Source organism: Lolium rigidum, chromosome 2, assembly GCF_022539505.1.
Source record: "Lolium rigidum isolate FL_2022 chromosome 2, APGP_CSIRO_Lrig_0.1, whole genome shotgun sequence".
Lineage (NCBI taxonomy): Eukaryota > Viridiplantae > Streptophyta > Magnoliopsida > Poales > Poaceae > Lolium > Lolium rigidum.
In genome coordinates, this window is record NC_061509.1 from 66,666,204 (window position 1) to 66,690,500 (window position 24,297).

Sequence of the window (24,297 nt, forward strand, 5' to 3'; positions counted from 1 at the left end):
TGCTCAAGTGGATTTGGAAACGCGGACGGTCTATGGGCGGACATTATCCGTGCAAAGTATCTAGGGGGAAGGGACCTCTTCGACGATACGGTCCCAACCAGAGGCTCCCAATTTTGGAACTCCATTCAGAAGATTAAATGGTACTTCAAGTTGGGAGCCAAACACGTGGCGTGCAATGGGAGGCGCACCAGGTTCTGGCTGGACTGGTGGACTGGGAGGGGCCCTTTTATGGCCAGGTTCCGCACGAATCCGTTGATTCGGTGTTCGATGCCAGACCACCGGATGGGCACCCTGGGGAATGGGGTGTAGCGTTTCGGCGGCAATTTGGGATGGTGGAAACGGTTGAATGGGACAACCTACGTCGGGAAGCCATGGGTTGGCAACCGGGCCTGGAGGAGGACAAGGTGTCTTGGTCCCTTGACGCTTCAGGGGCCTACACCACCAGTTCGGTTTATCTTGCACCAATGCAGGGAGCGACAATCACTTGTTTCAAAGAAGCTTGGCGCACCAGGTTCCCCCTAAGATCCGTGTGTTTCTTTGGCAACTAATCCGTGGAAGGCTGCCCTCCGCCGAGCAAGTTGCCAAACGCCACGGACCCTCGGACGGGAGGTGCGCTCTTTGTCAGGAGATAGAAGATTGCAACCACATCTTCTTCTCATGTCCCATCGCCAAACTCATGTGGGCTGGGGTTAGGGAACTCTTCCACTGTGACTGGAACCCCACGGGGCCAGGGGAGTTCATTGCAATCGCCCAGGACCTATACGGCCCCCTTCGTAGGCTAGTTTGGTTCACGTTTTCAGCCATGTGCTGGACTCTGTGAACCACGCGCAACAAGCTAATCTTTGAAGGAAAGATGATCGGGAACCTAACTGATGTTTTTTATCACATGCTCATTCATATGCAATCCTGGAGGGTTCTGGTCAGACAGAAGGACCGGGCGATGCTGGACGCGGCGGTGGACGACGGCAGAAGACTCTACGCGCGACTACGGGATGAGTAGCGAAGGACCCGTGCGGCGACTCGACCAAGGACTTGCTTCAGCTTCTATCTAGTTTGGTTGAGTCCTCCCCTGTGTAGCTCCGATCGGCTTCGTATCCGGTGTTTAGTGCGTCTTCTGGACCTGGGAGGGTCGAACTTGTGACTGCCATGGACGTGTTGTGTGTGCGTGGTTTGTATAACTATGATGTACCGTTGCCAGGAGGGCTTTATTTATAAAGCCGGACCATGAGGCCCTTCTGTTTAAAAATGTCTTCAGATTTTCAGAGACTCCCTCCCTCAACACAAGCTGGAAGCTCAGCAAGAATATTCCCACGAGACTAACTGAAGCAGAGGGTAGGCATAACGACAGAGCATTCAATTTCGTGTTGACTGAAAAAGTAGGCAGATTACATGGCTGGTCATGACTCAAGACTGTATTCTGTTTGTTTTTATGTAGTACTAGTACATTATATTGAATAACTTCCATGTACTAAATATATAGCGACTTTCAAGCTAGAATCTTCTTTATCTCCATTGCAGCCTTCAAATGTTTAATCAAGAAAATAAACATAAAACATGTAGCCACAGAGCGCAGAAAATATTATGTAGAAATAGATATGCATATCTATCCATAATTCATTCATATTACCGACCGTTCCATGCGTATCAGCACAAGATTGGCATTGGCCTTCCAAAGCCACCAGGTGTGATTCTTTTTTATCTGTGGATGAAGTGAATGTAGAGTAGATAAAATCCAACTTTGAAGCGAGGTCAGCTTAGAATAAGTTGCCACAGATCTACTTGCAGCACTTAGCTTTTCTCCTCTAGAATGAAATGCTGCATTGTCACGGCTAAAATTTGCAGTTGTGATCTTAGAAAACATGCTTGATGTGCATCGTGCAAGTACTTTCCTGTCCACAGTTTCACCGCATTATTGTTTGTAACCATGGATACTTTCTGTCAGCAAATTTACATGGACTACTTGCAGCAGAGAAGAATTTTTTCACTCTTTCTTCGTTGCACGCCAACCATTCGGGGGTAAGTGGATGGGATACGGGGGTAAGTGGATAGGATAATTTCCGCGCCGGATCCAGCTCCGAATTCTAATCAATGTATACATATCCGATTTTGAATAATCCAGTGAATAAGGATATCCAATTCTGAAATGGCACCCCGGATACAGTATAGGATATGGTACATCGAATAGCACGCGGATATGAATTATCCAAAAATTAATTAGGATTATCCAAACGTCTTAAACCGGATAAACCAATTATCTAGTCAAAAGCCAATGTTAATCTCAGAGTGTCATTGAGTTACGGAGTTCAGTTCGTGAACATGTCGAGTTCTAATTTTTTACCATGGTAGACCGATGGTTCAATTAGTTAGCTTATATTTATACCATCTCATCAATGCTTAAGTTTTAGCCTAAGTTATCTCTCTATTCTTTTAACTAAGTGACTCAAAAAAGGATGAAAGCTTACATCCCTCTTAAGTTTTGCAAGAACTATAATTGTTTGCCCATGAGGGTATTTATCCGTCTATTTTTGTTTCCGGCCCGAGTTCACCCTGCTTTCGATTTGATCCGCACTCCGATATATCCGTAACAAGCCAACATCCGCTCCGATGCGAATCCCAGAAAACATGTTGTAAAGGATATGGTATGAGCAAAATTCGATATGATCCGATCTGTTTACAATCTTACTCATCATGTGATCCAATCAGCCGCCTCCAAGATCCTAGTCACAGCAAGTCCTAGCCACAAAGCTCACACCTCAATTCGTGGCTCTGCCTGCGCCAAGTGTTCCTAGACGATGAGATCGGCAGCACCAATGGCATCGTAGCTCAAGATTTTACTCCCTATCTATCTTTATCTTGTCAGCTCTTACAATATACGACAAATCAATCCCATCTGTCACCGGCTCCTCTCCCTTAAATATCACCACTAATATCCTCTCAAACCATCTCCACATTCACTTCTCTCTTTGAGAACACAAACAGGAGACACCGGTCTTACCACTCCAATGGCGGCCACCACCATGTCTCTCTCCTCTTCGACCTTCACAGGAAAGGTAGTGAAGAATGTGCCATCATCGGCACTTTTTGGCGAGGCCCGCATGACGATGCGTAAGACTGCAGCGAAGGCTAAGCAGGCCTCCTCCGGTAGCCCATGGTACGGTGCCGACCGCGTGCTCTACCTCGGTCCACTCTCTGGTGAGCCCCCAAGCTACCTAACCGGTGAGTTCCCCGGTGACTATGGCTGGGACACCGCCGGACTGTCCGCGGACCCCGAGACTTTTGCGAAAAACCGAGAGTTGGAGGTGATCCACAGTCGTTGGGCCATGCTCGGGGCACTCGGTTGTGTCTTCCCCGAGCTGCTTGCTCGCAATGGCATCAAGTTCGGTGAGGCCGTCTGGTTCAAGGCCGGCTCCCAAATCTTCAGTGAGGGTGGCCTTGACTACCTCGGCAACCCAAGCCTTGTCCACGCACAAAGCATCCTTGCTATTTGGGCATGCCAGGTCGTGCTCATGGGTGCTGTCGAGGGGTACCGCGTTGCCGGCGGCCCACTTGGTGAGATTATTGACCCGCTCTACCCAGGGGGCAGCTTTGACCCTCTCGGCCTGGCTGATGATCCTGAAGCGTTCGCCGAGCTAAAGGTGAAGGAACTCAAGAACGGCCGCCTTGCCATGTTCTCGATGTTTGGTTTCTTTGTTCAAGCCATCATCACAGGAAAGGGCCCACTAGAGAATCTTGCTGACCACATCGCCGACCCCGTCAACAACAATGCATGGGCATTCGCCACCAACTTCGTCCCCGGCAAGTAACTGCGGTGTCTTGAAGACTATCCTCACACTGAACTACTGTGATGTTGTGTAGTCTTGTTTGTACCACCACGATGTAAATTACTAGAATTTTATGTTGAGTGTGAGATTTTCCCGCCATCCATGGCTTGCATACTTGCAGCCATTTTTTACAGATATATGCTACTGAAAGAATATGTGGCATCCTTGCAATTTAAATGCTTTTGTTACTGAACTTTCTCCACTTCAAAGTTCACTGAAAGTGAGGCGGTGTCTCTTGCTTTCTACGGTAAGAAACAGCTGAAGCTGAGGCAGCAACAGAAGTCATAATTGAAATTAGTTTCTGCACTTCGGGTGATTCGTGAGAGGCTGATCTGTATACTTGCATCTAACGTTGTAATCAAAACCTGAGAGGTTGATCGAGCCGTTGGTTGACGGATCAAAAGCACCAAGAACCTGAGTGGTTCCACTTCTGTGAAACTCCAGCACCGGCGTCGGAGCTCGTCCACTACAGCAGCGCGCACCTCGGCACCGTGCGCCTGGATGCCGGCGAGCAGCCGGCCACTCCGTGTCACCTGCTCCACCTCCTCGCGCGGCTTAACAGCATGGAGTACGCAGCCTAGCTGGCGTGGATCTCCAGCAGATATTGTAAATTGTAGGCCTGAACTCGATCCACCAGAGTTGAAGTACACGAGAGGTTTTCTTTCGCGCAGCGTTCAACCAGCTGCATTTTCTGTTCTTTCCTTTTTTTTTCAGAATCGAAACAAAAACGTGTTGTGGCTTTTGCCATGTCTCTGACTGAATCGTGCTATCCCATGACTGGGGCGTGCTCCATGTCGATCCTAAGGAGCTTAGCCGAAAACACTAACAGACTAACTGTCCAACCTGACGAAACTGAAAGAAAACTAACACTAGCTGGGCTATTCAACATAAAGGAGCTTCTCATGTCGACTGGTCGACACCACACTCAAATGTCGAATCACGCGCCTTGTCAAAAGAACATAAGCAAGTAGAGATTAGTTGGTGGGTTAACCAAATCTGGATAAGTAAATGTCTTCTGAGACTATCCCTCTCAACACAAGCTAGAAGATGTCACCAAGAATATCCCCATGAAACTAACTGAACCAGAGGGTACGCATAACAACAAAGAGTTTTTTTTTGTTTTGGTTGAAAAAGCAGGCAGATTACATGGCTGGTTGAGACTGCATTGTGTTTGCTTTTATCTAGGTGTACAGCATTTTGAAAAACTTCCAGGTGCAACATATATGGTGACCTTGAAGCTAAAATCTTTTTTTCTTAATCTCCATTATAGCCTTGAAATGTTTAACGGAAGGAATAAACATTCAGCATGTAGCAACTGAGCTAGAAAATATTGTGTAAAAACTACTTAAAGATATTTATTTATTAAAAGTGCACATCCAAAAAAATTCAGTTCTGATATCAGAAAACATGTTTCATGTGCAAGTACTTTGTGTCTGCATTATCACCGCATTAAAGTTTCTAAGCATAGACAAATTCTAAGCAAATTTGCATGGACTGATTCCAGCGGAGAAGTTTTACACTCTTTTGTTGCATCTAAATCCAGCATTATCCTAGTTACTCATCACGTGACCCAATCAGACGTCTCAAGAGCAGGAGCAGATCCTAGTAACGGCCCCTCCCAGCCACAGAGCCCACAACTATCTCATTTCCTGGCTCTCACTGCGCCAAGTGTTCCCAGACGAAGAGATATCTGCAGCACCAATGGCAAACCTTATGATTTTTCTCCCTATCTATTTTATCTTCAGCTCTTACAATATGCAACAAATCAATCCCATATGTCACCGGCTCCGCTCCCTTAAATACCGCTCCCTCGTATCATCTCAATCCATCTCCACATTTACACCTCTCTTCGAGAACAAACAGGAGACACAGGTCTTACCACTCCAATGGCGACCACCACTATGTCCCTCTCCTCCTCGACTTATGCTGGAAAGGTAGTGAAGAATCTACCATCTTCCACACTTTTTGGCGAGTCCCGCATTACGATGCGCAAGACTTCAGCGAAGGCTAAGCAGGTCTCCTCTGGAAGCCCATGGTACGGTGCCGACCGCGTGCTCTACCTTGGTCCACTCTCAGGTGAGCCCCCAAGCTACCTGACTGGTGAGTTCCCAGGTGACTATGGCTGGGACACCGCTGGACTTTCCGCCGACCCCGAGACTTTCGCGAAGAACCGGGAGTTGGAGGTGATCCACAGTCGCTGGGCCATGCTCGGGGCACTGGGTTGTGTCTTCCCTGAGCTGCTCGCCCGCAATGGCGTCAAGTTTGGCGAGGCTGTCTGGTTCAAGGCCGGCTCCCAGATCTTCAGTGAGGGTGGCCTCGACTACCTAGGCAACCCTAGCCTCGTCCATGCACAAAGCATCCTGGCTATATGGGCCTGTCAGGTTGTACTCATGGGTGCCGTTGAGGGGTACCGCGTTGCCGGTGGCCCACTTGGTGAGATCATTGACCCGCTCTACCCAGGTGGAAGCTTCGATCCTCTTGGCTTGGCCGATGACCCCGAGGCATTTGCCGAGCTAAAGGTCAAGGAACTCAAGAACGGTCGCCTCGCCATGTTCTCGATGTTTGGCTTCTTTGTTCAAGCCATCGTCACCGGCAAGGGCCCACTAGAGAACCTTGCTGACCACATTGCTGACCCGGTCAACAACAACGCATGGGCATTCGCCACAAACTTCGTCCCCGGCAAGTAACTGAGGTGTGTAGGAGCCTATCGGCACAGTGAGCTGTGATGTTGTGTTGTCTTGTTTGTACAATCATGTTGTAAATTACGAGAATTTTATGTAAAGCACGAGATTCTCCCACCATCCATTTTTGCACACTCCCAGCCATTTTTTGCAGATATGCTACTGAAAGATTTGTGGCATCCTTTTGCAAATATGCTACTGAGATCTATATGCCTTTTGTTGCTGAACTTTCTCCACTTCAAAGCAATTCACTTAAACTGAGGCGGTGTTTCTTTGCTTTGTACTAAGAAACAGCTGTTCCTGAGGCAACAACACAAGTTCAGAAATGGAATTAGTTTCTGCACTGCTAGTGATTCGCGAGAGGCTGCTCTGTATTCACTTGCATCTTGCATTGCAATCAAAACCTGAGAGGTTGATTCAGCCGTTGGAAGACGGATCAAAAGTACCAACCCAAGAGTGTCATAGCAGTTCACACCCAGAACCTGGGTCGTTCCATTTCTGAGGAACTCCAAACACCGGCAGTGGAGCTTTTCCTCTACAGCGGCAAGCATCTTGGCCCGTGTGCCTAGATGCCCGGAGCAGGCGTACATGATGTGGCACTTGCTCCACCTCCTTGGTGTCGACACTTCTCTTGATTTTGAATCACACGCTTGCTTCAATAAACCTGAGGCAAAAGAACATAAGCAAGTTAAAATTAGGTTGTAGACTAACAAAATTTGGATATAAGTAAATGTCTTCAGACATTCAGAGACTCCCTCCCTCGACACAAGCTGGAAGCTGTCAGGAAGAATATCCCCATGAGACTAACTGAAGCATTAAATTTGTGTTGGCTGAAAAAGCAGGCAGATTACATGGCTGGTCATGACTCAAGACTGTATTCTGTTTGTTTTTATGTAGTACTATTACAGTATTTTGAATAACTTCCATGTGCAAAATATATAGCTACTTTGAAGCTAGAATCTTCTTCTTTATCTCCATTGTAGTCTTCAAATATTTAATGGAGATGGTAAAGATACATCATGTAGCCACTGAGCCCAGAATAAATTATGTAGAAATATATATGCATATTTATCCATAATCCATTCATATTACATATCGTGTCATGCGAATCAATACAAGATTGGCTTTGGCCTTCCAAAGCCGTCAGGTGTGATTTTCTTTTTATCTATGGATGAAGTGAATGCAGGGTAGAGAATATCCAACTTTGAAGCAAAGACAGCCTAGAATGAGTTCACCACAGATCTACGTGCAGTAATTAGCTTCTCTTCTCTAGAATGAACTGCTGCATTATCACGGTTAAAATTTCCAGTTCTGATCTTACAAAACATGCTTGATGTGCAAGTACACTTCTCTGTCCGCATTTTCACCGTATTATTGTTTATGAGCATGGACAATTTCTGGCAGCAAACTTGCATGAACTGCTTCCAGTAGAGAAGAATTTGTTCACTATTTTGTTGCGCGCCAACCGTGCAGTATAAGATATAAGTCACCACATGATCCAATCAGCCGTCTCCAAGCAGATCCTAGTCATAGCCAGTCCTAGCCACAAAGCCCACAACTCAATTCCTGGCTCTGACTGCGCCAAGTGTTCCCAGACGAAGAGATATCGCCAGCACCAATTGCATCGTTGCTCAAGATTTTTCTCCCTATCTATGTTTATCTTCAGCTCTTACAATATGCAACAAATCAATCCCATGTGTCACCGGCTCCGCTCCCTTAAATACAGCTCCCTCATTCATCTCAATCCATCTCCACATTTACACCTCTCTTCGAGAACAAACAGGAGACACAGGTCTTACCACTCCAATGGCGACCACCACCATGTCCCTCTCCTCCTCGACTTATGCTGGAAAGGTAGTGAAGAATCTACCATCTTCCACACTTTTCGGCGAGTCCCGCATTACGATGCGCAAGACTTCAGCGAAGGCTAAGCAGGTCTCCTCTGGAAGCCCATGGTATGGTGCCGACCGCGTGCTCTACCTTGGTCCGCTCTCAGGTGAGCCCCCGAGCTACCTGACTGGTGAGTTCCCAGGTGACTATGGCTGGGACACCGCTGGACTTTCCGCCGACCCCGAGACTTTCGCGAAGAACCGGGAGTTGGAGGTGATCCACGATCGCTGGGCCATGCTCGGGGCACTGGGTTGTGTCTTCCCTGAGCTGCTCGCCCGCAATGGCGTCAAGTTTGGCGAGGCTGTTTGGTTCAAGGCCGGCTCCCAGATCTTCAGTGAGGGTGGCCTCGACTACCTAGGCAACCCTAGCCTCGTCCATGCACAAAGCATCCTGGCTATATGGGCCTGTCAGGTTGTACTCATGGGTGCCGTTGAGGGGTACCGTGTTGCCGGCGGCCCACTTGGTGAGATCATTGACCCGCTCTACCCAGGTGGCAGCTTTGATCCTCTTGGCTTGGCCGACGACCCCGAGGCATTTTCCGAGCTAAAGGTCAAGGAACTCAAGAACGGTCGCCTCGCCATGTTCTCGATGTTTGGCTTCTTTGTTCAAGCCATTGTCACCGGCAAGGGCCCACTAGAGAACCTTGCTGACCACATTGCTGACCCGGTCAACAACAACGCATGGGCATTCGCCACTAACTTCGTCCCCGGCAAATAACTGAAGTCTCTAGGAGACTATCGGCCCAGTGAACTGTGATGTTGTGTAGTCTTGTTTGTACAACCACGATGTAAATTATGAGAATTTTATGTAAAGTGCGAGATTCTCCCACTATCCATGTTTGCACATTCCCAGCCATTTTTTGCAGATATGCCACTGAAAGAATTTGTGGCATCCTTTTGCAGATATGCTACTGAGATTTGTATGCCTTTTGTTGCTGAACTGTCTCCACCGCAACAATTCACTGAAACTGAGGCGGTGTTTCTTTGCGTTCTACTAAGAAACAGCTGTAGCTGAGGTAAGAACACAAGTTCAGAAATGGAATTAGTTTCTGCACTGCTAGTGAATCATGAGAGGCTGCTCTGTATCCAGGCCGTCCAATTTCATCCAACAACTGCGTTGGGCCATGATTTTCTTTCGTTGTTTGCAACAAAAGTGTGAGTGCATAAAAGCAAGATAGATGTGAAATGACTGCATCGTTCTGTTTCAGATATATGTGTATTTTTATTGTATGGTTAGAGCAATTCAGAGACGGATAGACATTGATCAAGGAAACTGAAAAAAAAAGAGTAAGAACAGATCTGCAAATCAAACATTCGGGAAACAGAGAACACCAGTCATGAGAAATAAGCAGCAACTGCATGCTGGTTGACTCTAAGGGTAAGTATCACCATGAAAACTCTTTGTACGGATCTAGCAGTAGTATGGACCAAAAATGGCTATTCCAATGACCTGTGAAAGGATTTATGTTGCTCGGGACAGATTGTCACAAGAAACATATCATCATGAAACACCTTTGCACATCTAAAATCTCTTCTTCTATCAAAAAGAAAATTCGTTTCTTTCCTGGGTAGTTCAAAGAATCATGCCATAGTCTCCAGATGCAACTTTGATAGTTCTTTTCTTAAAAAGAATATATTACTGAAAGGATAAAACGATAGAAATTAGGGGCAATTTTTTATGACAAGTCATCTACTATTTTATTTGTTCAGTTTTGATAATCAAACTCTAGGTTTGATGTTTTGCTGTGTGTGTGCGGGTGTGTGTGTGTGAATGTTTCGTTAAGTTGGATTGTTTTGGGCGGTACTTGTTCTGAAGACAGGAAAAACATGACTCCTTCACATAGTTTAAATAGCCGGCTATTTTATTTAGCCGCGGCATTTTTGGATGCTATGAAAGGCTATAACCGGGTTATAGTGGGCTATTCCATTTAGCATTTTTTTCAAAACATTGGAATATTTTAGTTATATCTTACCAAAAAAAAGAGAAAAACTATGACTCAAACACGATTCGTGATACAACTTATTCAATTATTCATGGCAAACAAGTATTCAATTATTTAACTCACAAATTTTGTCTAATCATATTGAACGCAAATTTATAAAAAAAGAAATAAAAAAGAAAAGAGAAGAGAAATTCAAAATACAGGAGGTCTAGCGGCTAATTAGGGGCTAAATAGGGCTATGCTGGCTATTACCGGTTTTTTCTTATTTAGCTTATAAATGACATAGCCGTATAGCCATAGCAGTAGGTATCCGAAAAGGCTATAGCTGGTTATTTAAAACTTTGCGTTTTCATGGCCTCTTGGATTGTCAAAATACCTAAGAAAATTGTAAGGCCATGCATTCCACTGCACCATCTGTTTGAAAAATTGAGGTATAGTATTGAGAGTCACCTACATGAACATCTCTTATCATGCATTTGACATATGATACAAAGCATAAGATGGTAACTAGAATAACGATAACAAAAATATAGGTTGTGCCCAATTGACCCTTTGAGAAGGGGATACACCCGCGTCTGCATATGTACACTGTCTTATTTATTGCAATGTGTGTTTGAATTCTTTGCAACCATTACGAAAACAATTTGACATTGTGGATCCTATCAAATTAAGCACAATATGATTGCACACTACTATATTAATACTCGTGTCACCAAGAGAGGGCTACAGATGGGAATCATAGTCGCCACTGATGCTCTTGTTCCTCTCCTTCTCTGCTCCATGTCTCCTCCGAACTACCGAGTGAGGCTGACGAGTTGAGCCCATTCCAGTGGAAGGTGGCAGCAGGACGGGTTACCTCTCACAGCGTGGGGTAGTGGGAGCGCTTATGCGTTGTTTCCTTCTTGGAACAGGAGAACATTTTTTCATATTCGGTGTGTTTTCAGATATGGTGGTAGTCGTTTGTGCTTGTTGCTGCTGTCGTTGTGTTTGTTTTCCCTAATAGTTAGGTGGTTGTGTGCATCCTGCAGGGTTGAGCTAGATCTTACATTGTGTTGTTGCAAAGGTCAAATTTACTTGGTTTCATCTTGATCTAATATATTATCCTATACAAGAAAAGTATTGGTTGAACAATGCCCAAATTACATCAAAAAAAAAATGCCCAAATTATCATCTCCAAATGGTCCCACCTGTACTCCAGATTATCCCGTGGCTCCACAAGCTTCATTGGGGATCACATATATAGGGAGCCATTGACAACCATATAAATTAGCTGCATAAAACTGAAAACTCGTTTTGGTGACCATGTGATCATTTTAATAGTTTCAGATAGCCAACTGGATTTGATCCTTAAGTTGATCGATCAGTACCAACCATCTTAACCAACTCTCAACATATTTACACTAGTCGGAGATGGGAGTTTAAAAAGCTACAAAACAGTTGCCCCCTATGCCAATTGTAAGGCTATGCATTCCTATGTTTCGTCTTGTGTTACAATAAAAAAAATGTTTTACTATCGTGCCACTGCATTTAGCTAAGTTGATTTTTGGTGCTACTACTCCTAGACAAAGATATCAAACAAAAATCTTAATCCTGATGTCACTTATAGTTTTCATAAAAACTTCCTATGTGAACCTTTATTACTATCATTCATCATTTATGGGGGAATGGCACGGCATGCTTAGGCATGTAATATAATTACCATTATCTAAGAGCCTGCACAATGTAGAGAATGTGGATCCTTAGGCCTCCACATCATCTAGAGAAGATAAAATATCTGAATCATACAATGCATTATCCTTTATTGCCATTCTAGCAATTAATGATAACTAATTAAATTTTAGTAGGAAATTATGTTTTTAAGAGAAGACATATGGTACATTGGAGAAAACAACATTCTCTTATTTCATAAGAGATCATTTCTTAGCTAAGGGCATGTACAATGGGGTTACGTCAACATTTTCTTAGAGATGCCACTTAGGATTTTTTTACTTAGTTGAAGGAGAGAGAAATAAGAAAGAGAAGGTCTTAACTAAGGGATGATCCCATAGAAAATAAGAGAAGACTATTTATGCGGTACCATCTGTCTTCCCTTAGTGAATTAATTTCTCACTATAATAAATTAATTAATTATCGTTAATTTATAGAGATGGGAATAAAAGATAATACATTGCACAATGTATATCTGTTGCTTTCTCTAGATGACATAGAGGGATAAGAGAAGGCACGCCTTCTCTACCATTGGAGATGTCCTAAGGGAAGACACCCTTCTCTTTATTCATTCTCTCCCCGGCAAAGCAAAAAATCTAACATGGCATATCTAAGGGTGTGTTTGGTTTTTGGATAAAGTGGAATGGAATGGTTTCATTCAAGTGTAATGGAACAATTTCATTCTCGTGTTTGGTTGGGACCAATAGTTACAATGGAATGGTTCTATTTTGTATTCAGTTAGATAATGGGATAGTAGAATGTAATGTCATATATTGCTAAGAAAATCAATGATATTGGGCCTAATTAAACCTGATTGTTTGTCCTAAATCAGAGTCCACACGAGCAAATCTAAGAAAGGGACGCACATGCTCTTCTTATCGTAGAGAGAGAAAAATCTACCGGATAAAGGCAAAATTGGTGAGAGCAAATCAAAGAAAGGGTCAACATCACCGCCACCCGCCGTACCTGAGCATGGCTCCCACCACCGCCGAGCCTAGGTACCTCTACTATCACACCAGTAACCCTTCGTCGTAGCCGCCTGGAACCCGCCCCCACCGCCATGGCTCCGGTCACCATCGTGCCTGGCACCCGTTGTTGCTGCCACCGCCCTGGCTCCTATCGTTGTCGTCCCTGGCACCTGCCGCCGCCACCCGCTTTTGCTAGCCTGTTGGCCGCCACAGTTGGATGAGACACGGAGAAGAGTATTCGGTTGCTAGGTCGATGCGTATTTTTTTTTCCTTTGACAACGGCATGATGGTGTTGTTAGCTAGCCGTTCCACCACATTCCACCGATTCGGTGGAATAAGTGAATTCCGAATATAAGAGATATATTTCCTTTTGAGAAACGAGTTGGTTTCGTTCCTCCTCCCTAATCAAACACTGGAATTGGGTCTGGGTGTGGAACGGTTCCAGTCCATCCCACCTCGTTCCAGAACCAAACACACCCTAAAGGAAGGTTGCCGTCATCCAATTGTACATTTTTCTTTGAATAAAGACCCCATTATACATGCTCTAATGAGATGCATCACTAGGCATATTAGACACGGATTGAAAACATACATGTACCACATGCATATACAGAAACGACCACCTGCCCTAATGAATTATCAAGAAGGACCACCTATGAATGAAATTGCTAAAAGGACCACATTTCCATGGCTGCAGGGCTGCCAGGCGACATGTGGCACATGCAACCATCAGGCAGGCCTGCCGCCGTCCTGTGTGGCAGCACGTTAGCCAGCCACGGTAGAGCGAGGTGGGCCTTTCCGCCACTGCGTGTGGCAGCACGCTGAGCTGGCACGTCACCACGTCATCCTACCTCTACAGCCAACGGTGGCACGTCGCCACGTCATCCTGCCGCCATAGCCAACGGCGACATGGCCCACCATCGACGTCATCCTGCCACCATAGCCAACAGCGGCACGTCATCCTGCCGCCACAGACAATGACAACATGGCCCACCATCGACGGCATCCTGCCACCACAGCCAACGGCGGCACGTCGCCACATCATCATGCCGCCACAGCCAATGGCGACAGGGCTGCCGCCATGGCGAACGGCGGCAGGTGCCACGCGTCGCCTGGAAGGGCTGCCGCCACGCATAGGTGGTCCTTTTTGGCAATTTCCTTCATAGCTGGTCCTTCTTGACAATTTGTTGGGGTGGGTGGTCCTTTTTGTAAAAAAACGCATATACAAAGGATGCATCGTCGGTAAATATGTGATTAAAGACCAAGATGTTACATGACATTACTCCAAGCGGTGTTCAATTAGATCTTGCACTATGCACATGTAGAAAGAAAGAAATCCTGAACAAAACTACTTGGGCATACAATTATACAAAGTATGAAGTTATCATGTTCTAAACTAAATAAACATAAGCATGAGCGAGTATTAATATTATTATGCATAAACAAACAGACTAGAGTGCAGTGAACAAAATCGAAATAAAACACTAAGACGCGTTTGCAACAAATACACCGGTTCTTTATGGTGTGGCCGTGGAGTGCAAGCCACACAATCCGCAAAGCCGACAACAGCACACAAGAAGCAAACCACCACCTCTGCCTCGATGAATATGAAATTCAACCGCGAAAACTCAACGTGCTATGCAAGAATGGAACGAGTCAACCGTTAGACCTGTTTCCACCTCATATATAAACGACACCACGACCATAGATCCACATCACAGTTCATACGACACGCCACTTGAAGCATCCACTAAGCAAAGCAAGCTCGAAGCCAGTGGCCATGGTCGCTGATCTCCCGTCGTTCTACCTGTTCCTCCTAGTAGTCATATTACCGCTCGTCTACTTGGCATTCTCTCGCCGTCGGTCCGGCTCCGGCCAGCGGCTTCCCCCGTCGCCGTGGGCACTGCCGGTGATCGGCCACCTGCACCATCTCGCGGGAGCGCTCCCGCACCGCGCCCTGCGCGACCTGGCGCGTCGCCACGGCCCGCTCATGCTGCTCCGCTTCGGCGAGGTCCCCGTGGTGGTCGCCTCCTCCCCGGACGCCGCGCGGGAGATCATGAAGACCCACGACGTGGCCTTCGCGACGCGTCCCGTCGGGCCCATGCTCCGCCGCGTGTTCCAGGGCGCCGAGGGCCTCGTCTTCGCGCCCTACGGCGACGCGTGGCGCCAGCTCCGCAAGATCTGCACCGTCGAGATCCTCAGCTCCCGCCGCGTCCAGTCATTCCGCGCCGTCCGCGAGGACGAGCTCGGCCGCCTCCTCCGCTCCGTCGCGTCGGAGGCGGAGGCGAGACCGGTAGTGAACCTGTCCGCGCGGATCGCGGCGTTCGTCGCGGACTCCTCGGTTCGCGCCATCATCGGCTGCCGGAACGCGGACCGCGACGCGTTCCTGAGGATTCTGGAGGACGGGATGAAGGTCGTTCCCGGGATGAGCCTGCCGGATATCTTTCCTTCGTCGCGTATCGCGATGCGCCTCAGCCGCGTCCCCGGCATGCTCCAGCGCGGCCGCAGCGCCATGCTCGGCTTCGTCGACACTATCATCAAAGAACGGCAGGAGAACATAGCCGCCGCGGCCGCCGGTGAGGAACACGAGGACTTGCTTGACGTGCTCCTGAGGCTCCAGAAGGAGATGGGCTCCCAGTACCCGCTCACCACCCTGAACATCAAAACCGTCATCATCGTAAGCTCTCTTTGTCAACCAGATCGAGCCCGACATCGCATTTTCAGAAGGCATTGTGTTTACTTACTCTGCTTCTGCTGCAGGACTTGTTTGTCGCGGGCAGCGAGACGTCGTCGACGATGCTGCAGTGGGCGATGGCCGAGCTGATGCGTAACCCGACGGTGATGCGGAGGGCGCAAGAGGAGGTCCGCAGAGAGCTCGCCGGCCACGACAGGGTGACGGAGGACAGCCTGAGAAACCTGCACTACATGCGCCTCGTCATCAAGGAGACACTCCGGCTGCATCCAGCGGCGCCGCTCCTGGTGCCTCGGGAGTGCCGCAGCCCGTGCGAGGTGCTCGGGTTCGACGTGCCCCAGGGCGCGATGGTGCTCGTCAACGCGTGGGCGATCGGCAGGGACCCGGCGCACTGGGACGCGCCGGAGGAGTTCGTCCCGGAGAGGTTCGAGGAGCGAGGAGGCAGCGCCGGCAGGGACTTCAAGGGGACAGACTTCGAGTTCGTGCCGTTCGGCGCCGGCAGGAGGATGTGCCCCGGCATGGCGTTCGGTCTGGCGCACATTGAGCTCGCCCTCGCGGCGCTGCTGTTCCACTTCGACTGGGATCTGCCGGAGGGCATGGTCCGTGAGGAGTTGGACATGACCGAGGCGGCCGGGATCACCGCGCGCCTGAGGTCTGACTTGTTGGTGGTCGCCGTTCCCCGTGCCCCGGTGCCCAGTGAGTAAGTACAGTACAGGCCGTACAGCCCCGTGTGACTTGTGTAGTGTGTACTGCTGAGTGTTGTATTTTTTTGCGATCTGTTTCCGTCATCGCGTTCCGTGTATATACATGTATACAGTGTACAATAACAGTTTTCTGCATAATATCCATTTCTTTATAGGGCTTTCTATTTCCGTGCTCCTCCTTCGTCAGTTGTACTTATTTTTTCAGACACTGAACTTTTCCTCGCTTTTTGCCCAAACTCTTGTCTCATACTTTCACAAAACGGTCGGATGAAGGGTTGCCGTTGGATCAAAGACCTTGAGCGACCGTCAATCCCTCACCTCGACGGTAACGTGCTGGCAAGTGGGGCTGCATTGTGCCGGGTCCGGTAGTGGCACCTCTGATCCACAATCTTTCACCCAAAGCATTTGACGTTACTAGCTAACTAATTGATTGCTTTATACGGGGACAATTACGCCACTATAGCCAATGATAGGTAGGGACGGTGCATGCGTGGGTACGAGGGGATCTTGAGAAAGAGCTCCACGGTGATTAGAGGAGTGTCATGCGACGATGCCGAGATGCGAGCTACTACCATAAACCACCATAGGAAGCGAGACCAGTGCGTTAGATAGATAGGAAAGGGCCGCGTTCGACGGTACCAAGAAGAGAAACGGTGGTGGACACCGACGGCAACCTCCAATCTTTTGTGATGGTGTCAGATACGAATGCGAGCAATGGAGAGAGAACTAGTATCTCTCTGTTCTGGTGTGGACATATGGGTGCTAGGTGAGTGCGGTGGCGCATGGAAAGAGTGTGAGCTTGTATGTGCATTCAAATAGAGTCGGGGCGTGTCCATGGTGCTCCGCGAGGGCATCGGCCAGCTAGCTTTTGGGTGGCGACGGTGCGGGTGACTACCATAAAGCACCATAGAAAGCGAGAACATGTGTGTTAGATAGATTGGAAAGGGCCGTGCTTGATGGTACAAGGAAGAGCAGAAACAGTGGTGGACATCGACGACAACCTCCACTCTTCTGTGAATGTGTTGGGAGAGGAATGCGATCAATGGTGAGAGAACTAGTGTCTCTCCGTTCTGGTGTTGACATATGGGTTCTAGGGGAGTGTGGTGGCGCATGAAAAGAGCGTGGGGCGGTCTGTGCATTCTAATAGAGCCGGCGCGTGTCCACGGTGCTCCGGGAGTGCGTCAGCTAGCTAGCTTTTGGGCAGCGACGGTGCCGAGATGTGATCGAGTACCACGAAACATCAAAGTAAACATAATCTATAACTAGCCATACTGACTGGCGAGTGATATTGCATCTGGTGATTTTTTTTGTATATATTGTTGATATATATAGTTCTAACACCATGGTTTTCAAATATTACATGGCATAGCTCCTCGAGTAGCTTGTTACTATCAAGATGCATTCTTCTCTGCAATGTAATATTTGCAAGAATAATCTAAACTAGGATTAACTTTGAAGATCTCATGACAAGCAATAAAAGTTGTACTGGACCATAATTTAGATGTTTGTCTTATAAAATAAAGAATTTCCAATTTTCAATTGTTGCCTTCTTTGAGCATCAACCCCCTTTATTTAAACTTCAAAAATACACCATCGGGTGGATCTAGAAGCCAACAAATTGGCCAGTATCATGTTAATTTACAAAGCATATATATCTAGGTTATGAGCTTCTTGGTTCGAAAACCAGTGTTCGATCAAAGCAAAAGGAAATACTCCAAAACTCCGAACTCAGCGCTCTAATCTCTTGAATATGTCCATAAGCTCCCCATATTCCCTTATACATTTAATCGGTAGATAGACAAATAGACAATAATTTACCATCAGAACCCTAGTAGCAATGATATCAGCAGCCAGTGATATAGCTTCTCGACAAGCTAGAGCCTCTAAAATTTCAAGATCGTTATGCATATAGAACATAACAATGAAGCCATATACATTCAGGGCCGGCTCTAGCCCACGGCAAGAAGTGCGACGGTCTGGGGTCCAACCAAAACGGGGGCCATTATTTCTGGCACAGTGCATATAGGTAAAGGCAGAAGAAAAAATTATCCCATCTAGCAAGCACGCAGTCTAAATTGGGCCATTTATAGAATTCGCCCTGAGGTTTTGAGGAATTTTCCATTGATTCCAAGGCTGCAAAGAATGTTCATTTCAAAGAAACAATTTGAGGAAGTACAGTGGCACAAACTAAAGCAGAAACCCGTGGACAATGAACTCAGCCATCCAGCTGACGGGGAGGTGTGGAAAGATTTTGACGATATACATAAAGACTTTGCCGCGGATGCAAGAAATATAAGGCTTGGACTTGCGACGGATGGTTGTAATCCCTTTGGGAATATGAGCAACTCTTACATCATGTGGCATGTATTTGTGGTGCCATACAACCTTCCACTGTGGGCATGCATGGATTAATCTAAAAATCCTCTAAAAATCCCATCCTCTAGGGAATTTAGAGCATCACTAAACCCTAGAGTCTAAAAAAATTAGGATAGAGGATGAGACAGAGGATGTACTAGTGCATGGGGTGTTTTAGGGATGAGTGATTTTTTCTTTGCACCTCACCCTTATTCTAGCAAAAAAAATCTAGTGCATGGAGTATATAAGATTTCAACAAGAATTTTGTGGTTGGTGACTTTATTGTTCACAACTTAATTACCACTATATAAGTTTGAGAGAGATGAAGAATAGTAACCGATGAAGATAAGGAAATGACATTGGATTTCTGAAGAAAACTATCTTTTTTTTTTCGAGGATGGAAGAAAACTATCTGAGGGAGGTAAGGAAATGATATTGGATTTCTGAAGAAAAATAACAGAGGGAGGTAAGGAGATGACGTTGGTGTTCTGCAGATAAAATCAAGTCAAGGCAAACGACAGCTCAAGTTGAAACGGCAAAACCTCCCCATTCTCCGCCAAAATCCTTCCGCGGTAGCCAGAACCAATTTTAGATAGCCTATGCCGATATTATGTTGGCCTTGCACCTGCATTTCGAAGTCCGCAGTAAAGTCAAAATGCTTCCCAGTTCCCTATCGAGTGTGTCCAGTCGCACCTCAGGACTCTGGCTTTCCATGAGCTACCTCCCATAAGGCTCAAAGGCTAGGAGGAAGAAGAGGAGGCTGCGCATGATGCCAGCATTCCATATAGCTGCCCTTCAGCCAGAAAAGTTAACGACAACGCTCGTCGCCGAGGATGAGTTCGAATCAGAGCAGCAGATCCTGCTACTGGTCCAACACCGAAGACCCATCTCCGACGCGATGGCCACACCAGCGAATCATGCGCCCAACACCACATCACCTCCTCCACTTCCACCATGGCAACAAAGAGGGTAGAGATAGCTCAGCGCATGTTGGATTACCTGATGGGATCCAGAGAAGAACTCCACGTCTGACCAATCGGTTGAGATCCAATCAAATACAAGAGGATACCTCCAATCTCAAAGTGTCTTCTCCTTCTCCTCTCCTTGACAAAGATCAAAGTCTAAGTCGGTCGCACGCGCAAGCCGCACGCGGCCGGTGACCATGGTCTTGTATTTATAGAGGCAACGGGAGTGAAGACAGAAAAGTTCAAATTTTCGAGAAATAGAGAGAGACAAGGCGGGAAGAGGAGAACTTTTTAGCAGCTGGATGCAAGCCACCATGAATCGCTAGCCGCCTATTTGATTTACTGCAGACGGCTCATTTTTCTATCCTCCATGGGATTGTAAGCGCTTTGCATTCAAGAGAGAGGGACCGTAGGTATTCCTTTTACCAATCATGTACGGTGTAATTAATTCCTTTTGGGGGACTCTAGTAGACATAGCTAAGATTTGGTCTGTACTTTTTTTTCCTACGCCTTTTCATATACTCCCTCAGTCGTGAAATGACTGTTCCGTCTTCTAGGAGCTAATCCAGTCCCTCCCTACTATTGGGGTTAATCCAGTCCCTCCCTACTATGGGTTTTTTTTCCATCAAATCGTACGGATGCAACTTTGGCCATGTTCATGGTCCTTCCAGCTTTGTTTCATTTTAACGATGGGATTTGTTTTGCTACTTTCCCAGGACGAGAGTTGCTTCCTGTAAAGGTGAATTACCAGAGTTTTTTCCCCTTTTCTTCGGTCGAAATATTATTTCATTCGATCAGCTAGAGAGAATGATGTTTTAAGATAGTATTGTCAACGACTGATGTTGACATTGCCTGTGGTAAGATGAATTATTTGCACCTTGCTCGCGATTTGTAAAACCCGCATGGCTAACAGGAGAAAAAGAACAAGAAACTCGAACAAACGACAAGAACACTGATAGGAGGGACCTATAGAAGGACGAGGGCATGCTATATTGGCAGCTGGGAAAGATAGAACGACCATTCAAATTTGACTGAAAGTGAAAAATATTAACCTTCCAATGCCTTATTCCACGATAAATATATCAACATATCACACAAATGTTAAAGAAACTGTTCAAATTCGTATGGCACAAATAAGAGTTGATGCAAGCTTCACCAAATTATCCTGTAATATGGAAACCAGAAAAGCATAACAGAGCTTTCAGTTCTTGCTTAATTCATACCTCAATGTTTGCATGACATCACAACATATACTATGTTTCAAGTTCAAAATTCTCATGCTGCAGAACAAAATATGGGACAGCCTCCTCATACGGACAGATGAACCCAAACCACAAAAATATCTAGCCTAAATGGTCCATAGAATCACATTGTTTTGACATCAGTCGGGGAGCAGGTTAGAAACCCATCCCGCCCATGTCGCCATCTCCCATTGCAGACAAATAAGAGCTTCCATGGTAGTCATCGGAGATCTAAAAGAATAAAATAGCTGGTGTTATGGCTCAGAATGTAAAACTATACAAAAAGTGCAGTTAAAACATTTGGCAAATCATACCAAAGCCAAGACAGCTTCAAGATATTTTTAGTATCACACAGTCAGAGATAATGTTCAACACAAGCATTTACAAAAAAACAATGCAGACATATAAGAGCCAAAACAATGCAGACAGATAAGAGCCAGTACCTTACAACATCCACCAGTGATGTTCTGATCAGTTTAAGTGGGATCGATGAGTTCACCATATACACATATTTACCTGGCGGAGATATAAATTTACATATCCAACATCAATACATGATTTAAGCCAAGTCCGTAATGCCCGACATAGCAATAACATATTGACTTTGCACCATACCTTTGGCAGCATCATAGCCCAGGTTGGTGTTATCCTCTTCCAAGAGCTAACCAACAATGACAACCCCTTCTACACCTGCATTTGCAGCAATGGCGCGTACTGGGGTCTGCAGAAATGTAGTAATCATCCCCTACGTATACATGTATGCAGTACACACCTAGGTTCTCAACTTGGATAGCATGCAGATTACAAGTCCACAGCAAGTTCCTCCGTCAAAACAGCATGAGCGGCACAACAAGAGTTCTCTGTAAGTTGAAGACAAGTTAGGTCATCTCCAGGCCGGAATGCCGGCTCGTCCTTGCTCAGCGCTGAGGACTGGCCCTCCTCCTGGACGCACGTCAAAATGCAAGCAACAGTAAAAGCACCGAATTTACAAGGCAACACCAAGATGATTATATTTAATCATGCATCATATGGTGATTCCTCTGTACAACACCAAGTGATTGATTCCCAGGTAAAAACGAGATAAAATGGAGCTAGCTAGTTCATATCGACCATAATGCGAGCTCCCAGGTCGATCCAGGACCTCAATATCTAACTACATCACGCTAGAAACTAACCGGTTCCAACCCTGCAGCCATGGCTCCGTCCCTCTTGGCCACCTTCGCTCCACTTCTTCCCTTCACCAGAGGGCAAGACAACAAATCTGCTACGACACATACTGCTCCAACATCGCGTCCGACAACCACCAGTCAAAGAAGCTTGCGGCACCTCGTTCATCCATCACCTGCACAATCACGGAACAACACAAAATCATCTGAGGCAAACAAAACGAATTTTCATATTCACATGAGAAAATATAAGAAAGATGTTTGTTTCCATTGGCATATTGACCAAGAAAAAACATGAACATATGATCTCTTTTATTTTATTAGTGAATTAGCCTGGAACCCCTTTTCTTAACATTAGTCATTTCAATATACTTGGTAAACTCCAATGAGTCGAAAATTTCATATACTTATTTTATTAGTGAATTAGCCTGGAACCCCTTTTCTTAACATTAGTCATTTCAATATACTTGGTAAACTCCAATGAGTCGAAAATTTCATATACTACTAAGCTATTTATCACATTATTTATTTTTTCAACTTGGATATCTCAACTCATTAAACAAGGCAATATCAGAGATATAGAAAGGTATAAAAGTAACAAACAGGGATTGATGACAAAGAGAAAAGACCATGTCGGGGAACAGGACCACATGTCCCACTACACAGAACCAATAGATGACAATAATAAATCAAATCACTACCTTGGGGTGAGACCTACAGGCAGCAGAAGATTGCAATGAAAACGAAGCAGATTTGATGACAATATCCAATGTCTAGGCTCCATGTAAATCACAGAAAAGTCAGCTAGCGACTATGAGCATTTGTACGTCATGTCTTAAAGAGAAGCATTTGAAATATGTCTTATACAGAAAACATATCAAGTTTCCCTAGGCATGGTACACCCAAGGAAATATTTAAACCATGAAGAGACATGTTCATGAAAAATACATTCATCAAGTTACTAGAAAACATGCTTAATGCCAGAGCAACTTTGGCCATATTCGAGAGTGATTTGACAAATCTCTATATCCAAATACTATAGCCCATCTCCTTGACAGTTCGGACATGGCACCCAGTTATGTTTCTAGCATCAGGAAGGGATCAGGAATCCACGTTCAAGAGAAAGGAGAATATCACTTTAGCATGACTTGTACAAATTTTACATTAACATAAAAATAGCTCAACCGGAGAATCACTGAATAGCTCAATATGTAGCCAAATCAAACGGCATAATTTCACTAGATGAAGCTCATTGCATGAAAATACCACACCTTTCTGTTCAACGGGAATTGGAAGTTGCTTGATAGCATTAAGGGGATCATTGGTCCAGTAATCTGCAAGATATAAACATATGAAGTTATGAACTAAGTAGGTGTAATGACATATCGACTTCTCTGACTTCAAAACATAACAGTATTATTATGTTACAAGGATGAGTTGCAGATACATGGAAATGCGAGAACAAATTAATCATGTGAGGAAACAACAACTAAATCTATTCTTTCTCATGCAGTACTACATGTAAATTAGCTGCAAAGGAAAACAACAAAAACATATGAAGTTATACCAGGTGTGTCTAAGGGAGTGATTTCAACATGAGCCCACTGCCATAAAACAGTTACCTCAAACATGACACAAGCCATCAACTCGAACCTTTTTTTTAAACATAAGGCTCGACGAGCCCAGCTTTGAATTAACAAAGCCATCAACCGGCCAGGAGTACAAGGTAGCATGCAACAAAGAAAAAAGAAAAGAAAAGAAAAAACTGGGGATACCAGCTCTAGATACAAGCCCAGGTGGTGAAGAGCTAAAGCCTACTACAAAGGAACAAGCAGACCAGGGCTATGCCCTAAACTACAGGATCACCAAGAGCGCCCAAGACTTCAGCAAAACACCGGCGGCTCAGCTTGAGACCCCAAGCCCCGAGCAGCCACTCCGCGGATCTGAACCATGCAGGACTAGCACACTGAGCATCCTGTCAAAACAGAGGACCACCAACACCCCGAGATCTGGCTAACTACGCTAGTGAAGCCGGCGAAACTCCAGAGCTCGAAGGGGGAAGCTTCATGACAGCGCCTCCAGGAAGGAAAATGGCGCTCGTGAGCGTCATCGTTGTCGGCACAGGCCAGCTGTGCAATGCTTTCGCGGAGGCTTCGGCACCCACC

General features: G+C 46.0%; 3 protein-coding genes across 3 annotated transcripts; all 3 read left to right on the forward strand.

The window, feature by feature from the left end:
• The first annotated feature begins 2,930 nt into the window (after positions 1 to 2,930).
• LOC124691870 (chlorophyll a-b binding protein of LHCII type 1-like) lies at positions 2,931 to 3,920 on the forward strand. The gene has a single exon (XM_047225152.1). It carries the CDS (start codon positions 3,003 to 3,005, stop codon positions 3,801 to 3,803), a length of 801 nt encoding a protein of 266 aa, XP_047081108.1. The 5' UTR covers positions 2,931 to 3,002; the 3' UTR covers positions 3,804 to 3,920.
• Positions 3,921 to 5,673: 1,753 nt separating this feature from the next.
• On the forward strand, positions 5,674 to 9,223 carry LOC124691871 (chlorophyll a-b binding protein of LHCII type 1-like). Its single transcript, XM_047225153.1, has 3 exons — positions 5,674 to 6,504; positions 7,316 to 7,325; positions 8,708 to 9,223. The coding sequence occupies exons 1-3, from the start codon at positions 5,708 to 5,710 to the stop codon at positions 9,107 to 9,109; spliced, it is 1,209 nt and encodes a 402-aa protein (XP_047081109.1). The 5' UTR covers positions 5,674 to 5,707; the 3' UTR covers positions 9,110 to 9,223.
• Positions 9,224 to 14,789: 5,566 nt separating this feature from the next.
• On the forward strand, positions 14,790 to 16,405 carry LOC124686622 (desmethyl-deoxy-podophyllotoxin synthase-like). Its single transcript, XM_047220537.1, has 2 exons — positions 14,790 to 15,686; positions 15,770 to 16,405. Exons 1-2 carry the CDS (start codon positions 14,790 to 14,792, stop codon positions 16,403 to 16,405), a joined length of 1,533 nt encoding a protein of 510 aa, XP_047076493.1.
• Positions 16,406 to 24,297: the final 7,892 nt, after the last annotated feature.

What these genes read in the sequence shown, in the direction of transcription:
- LOC124686622 (XM_047220537.1), top strand. Translation starts at nt 14,790, where the DNA reads ATGGTCGCTGATCTCCCGTCGTTCTACCTGTTCCTCCTAGTAGTCATA. An exon ending in ACATCAAAACCGTCATCATC is followed by an intron (nt 15,687 to 15,769) that starts GTAAGCTCTCTT and finishes CTTCTGCTGCAG; the next exon opens with GACTTGTTTGTCGCGGGCAG.
- LOC124691870 (XM_047225152.1), top strand. Translation starts at nt 3,003, where the DNA reads ATGGCGGCCACCACCATGTCTCTCTCCTCTTCGACCTTCACAGGAAAG.
- LOC124691871 (XM_047225153.1), top strand. Translation starts at nt 5,708, where the DNA reads ATGGCGACCACCACTATGTCCCTCTCCTCCTCGACTTATGCTGGAAAG.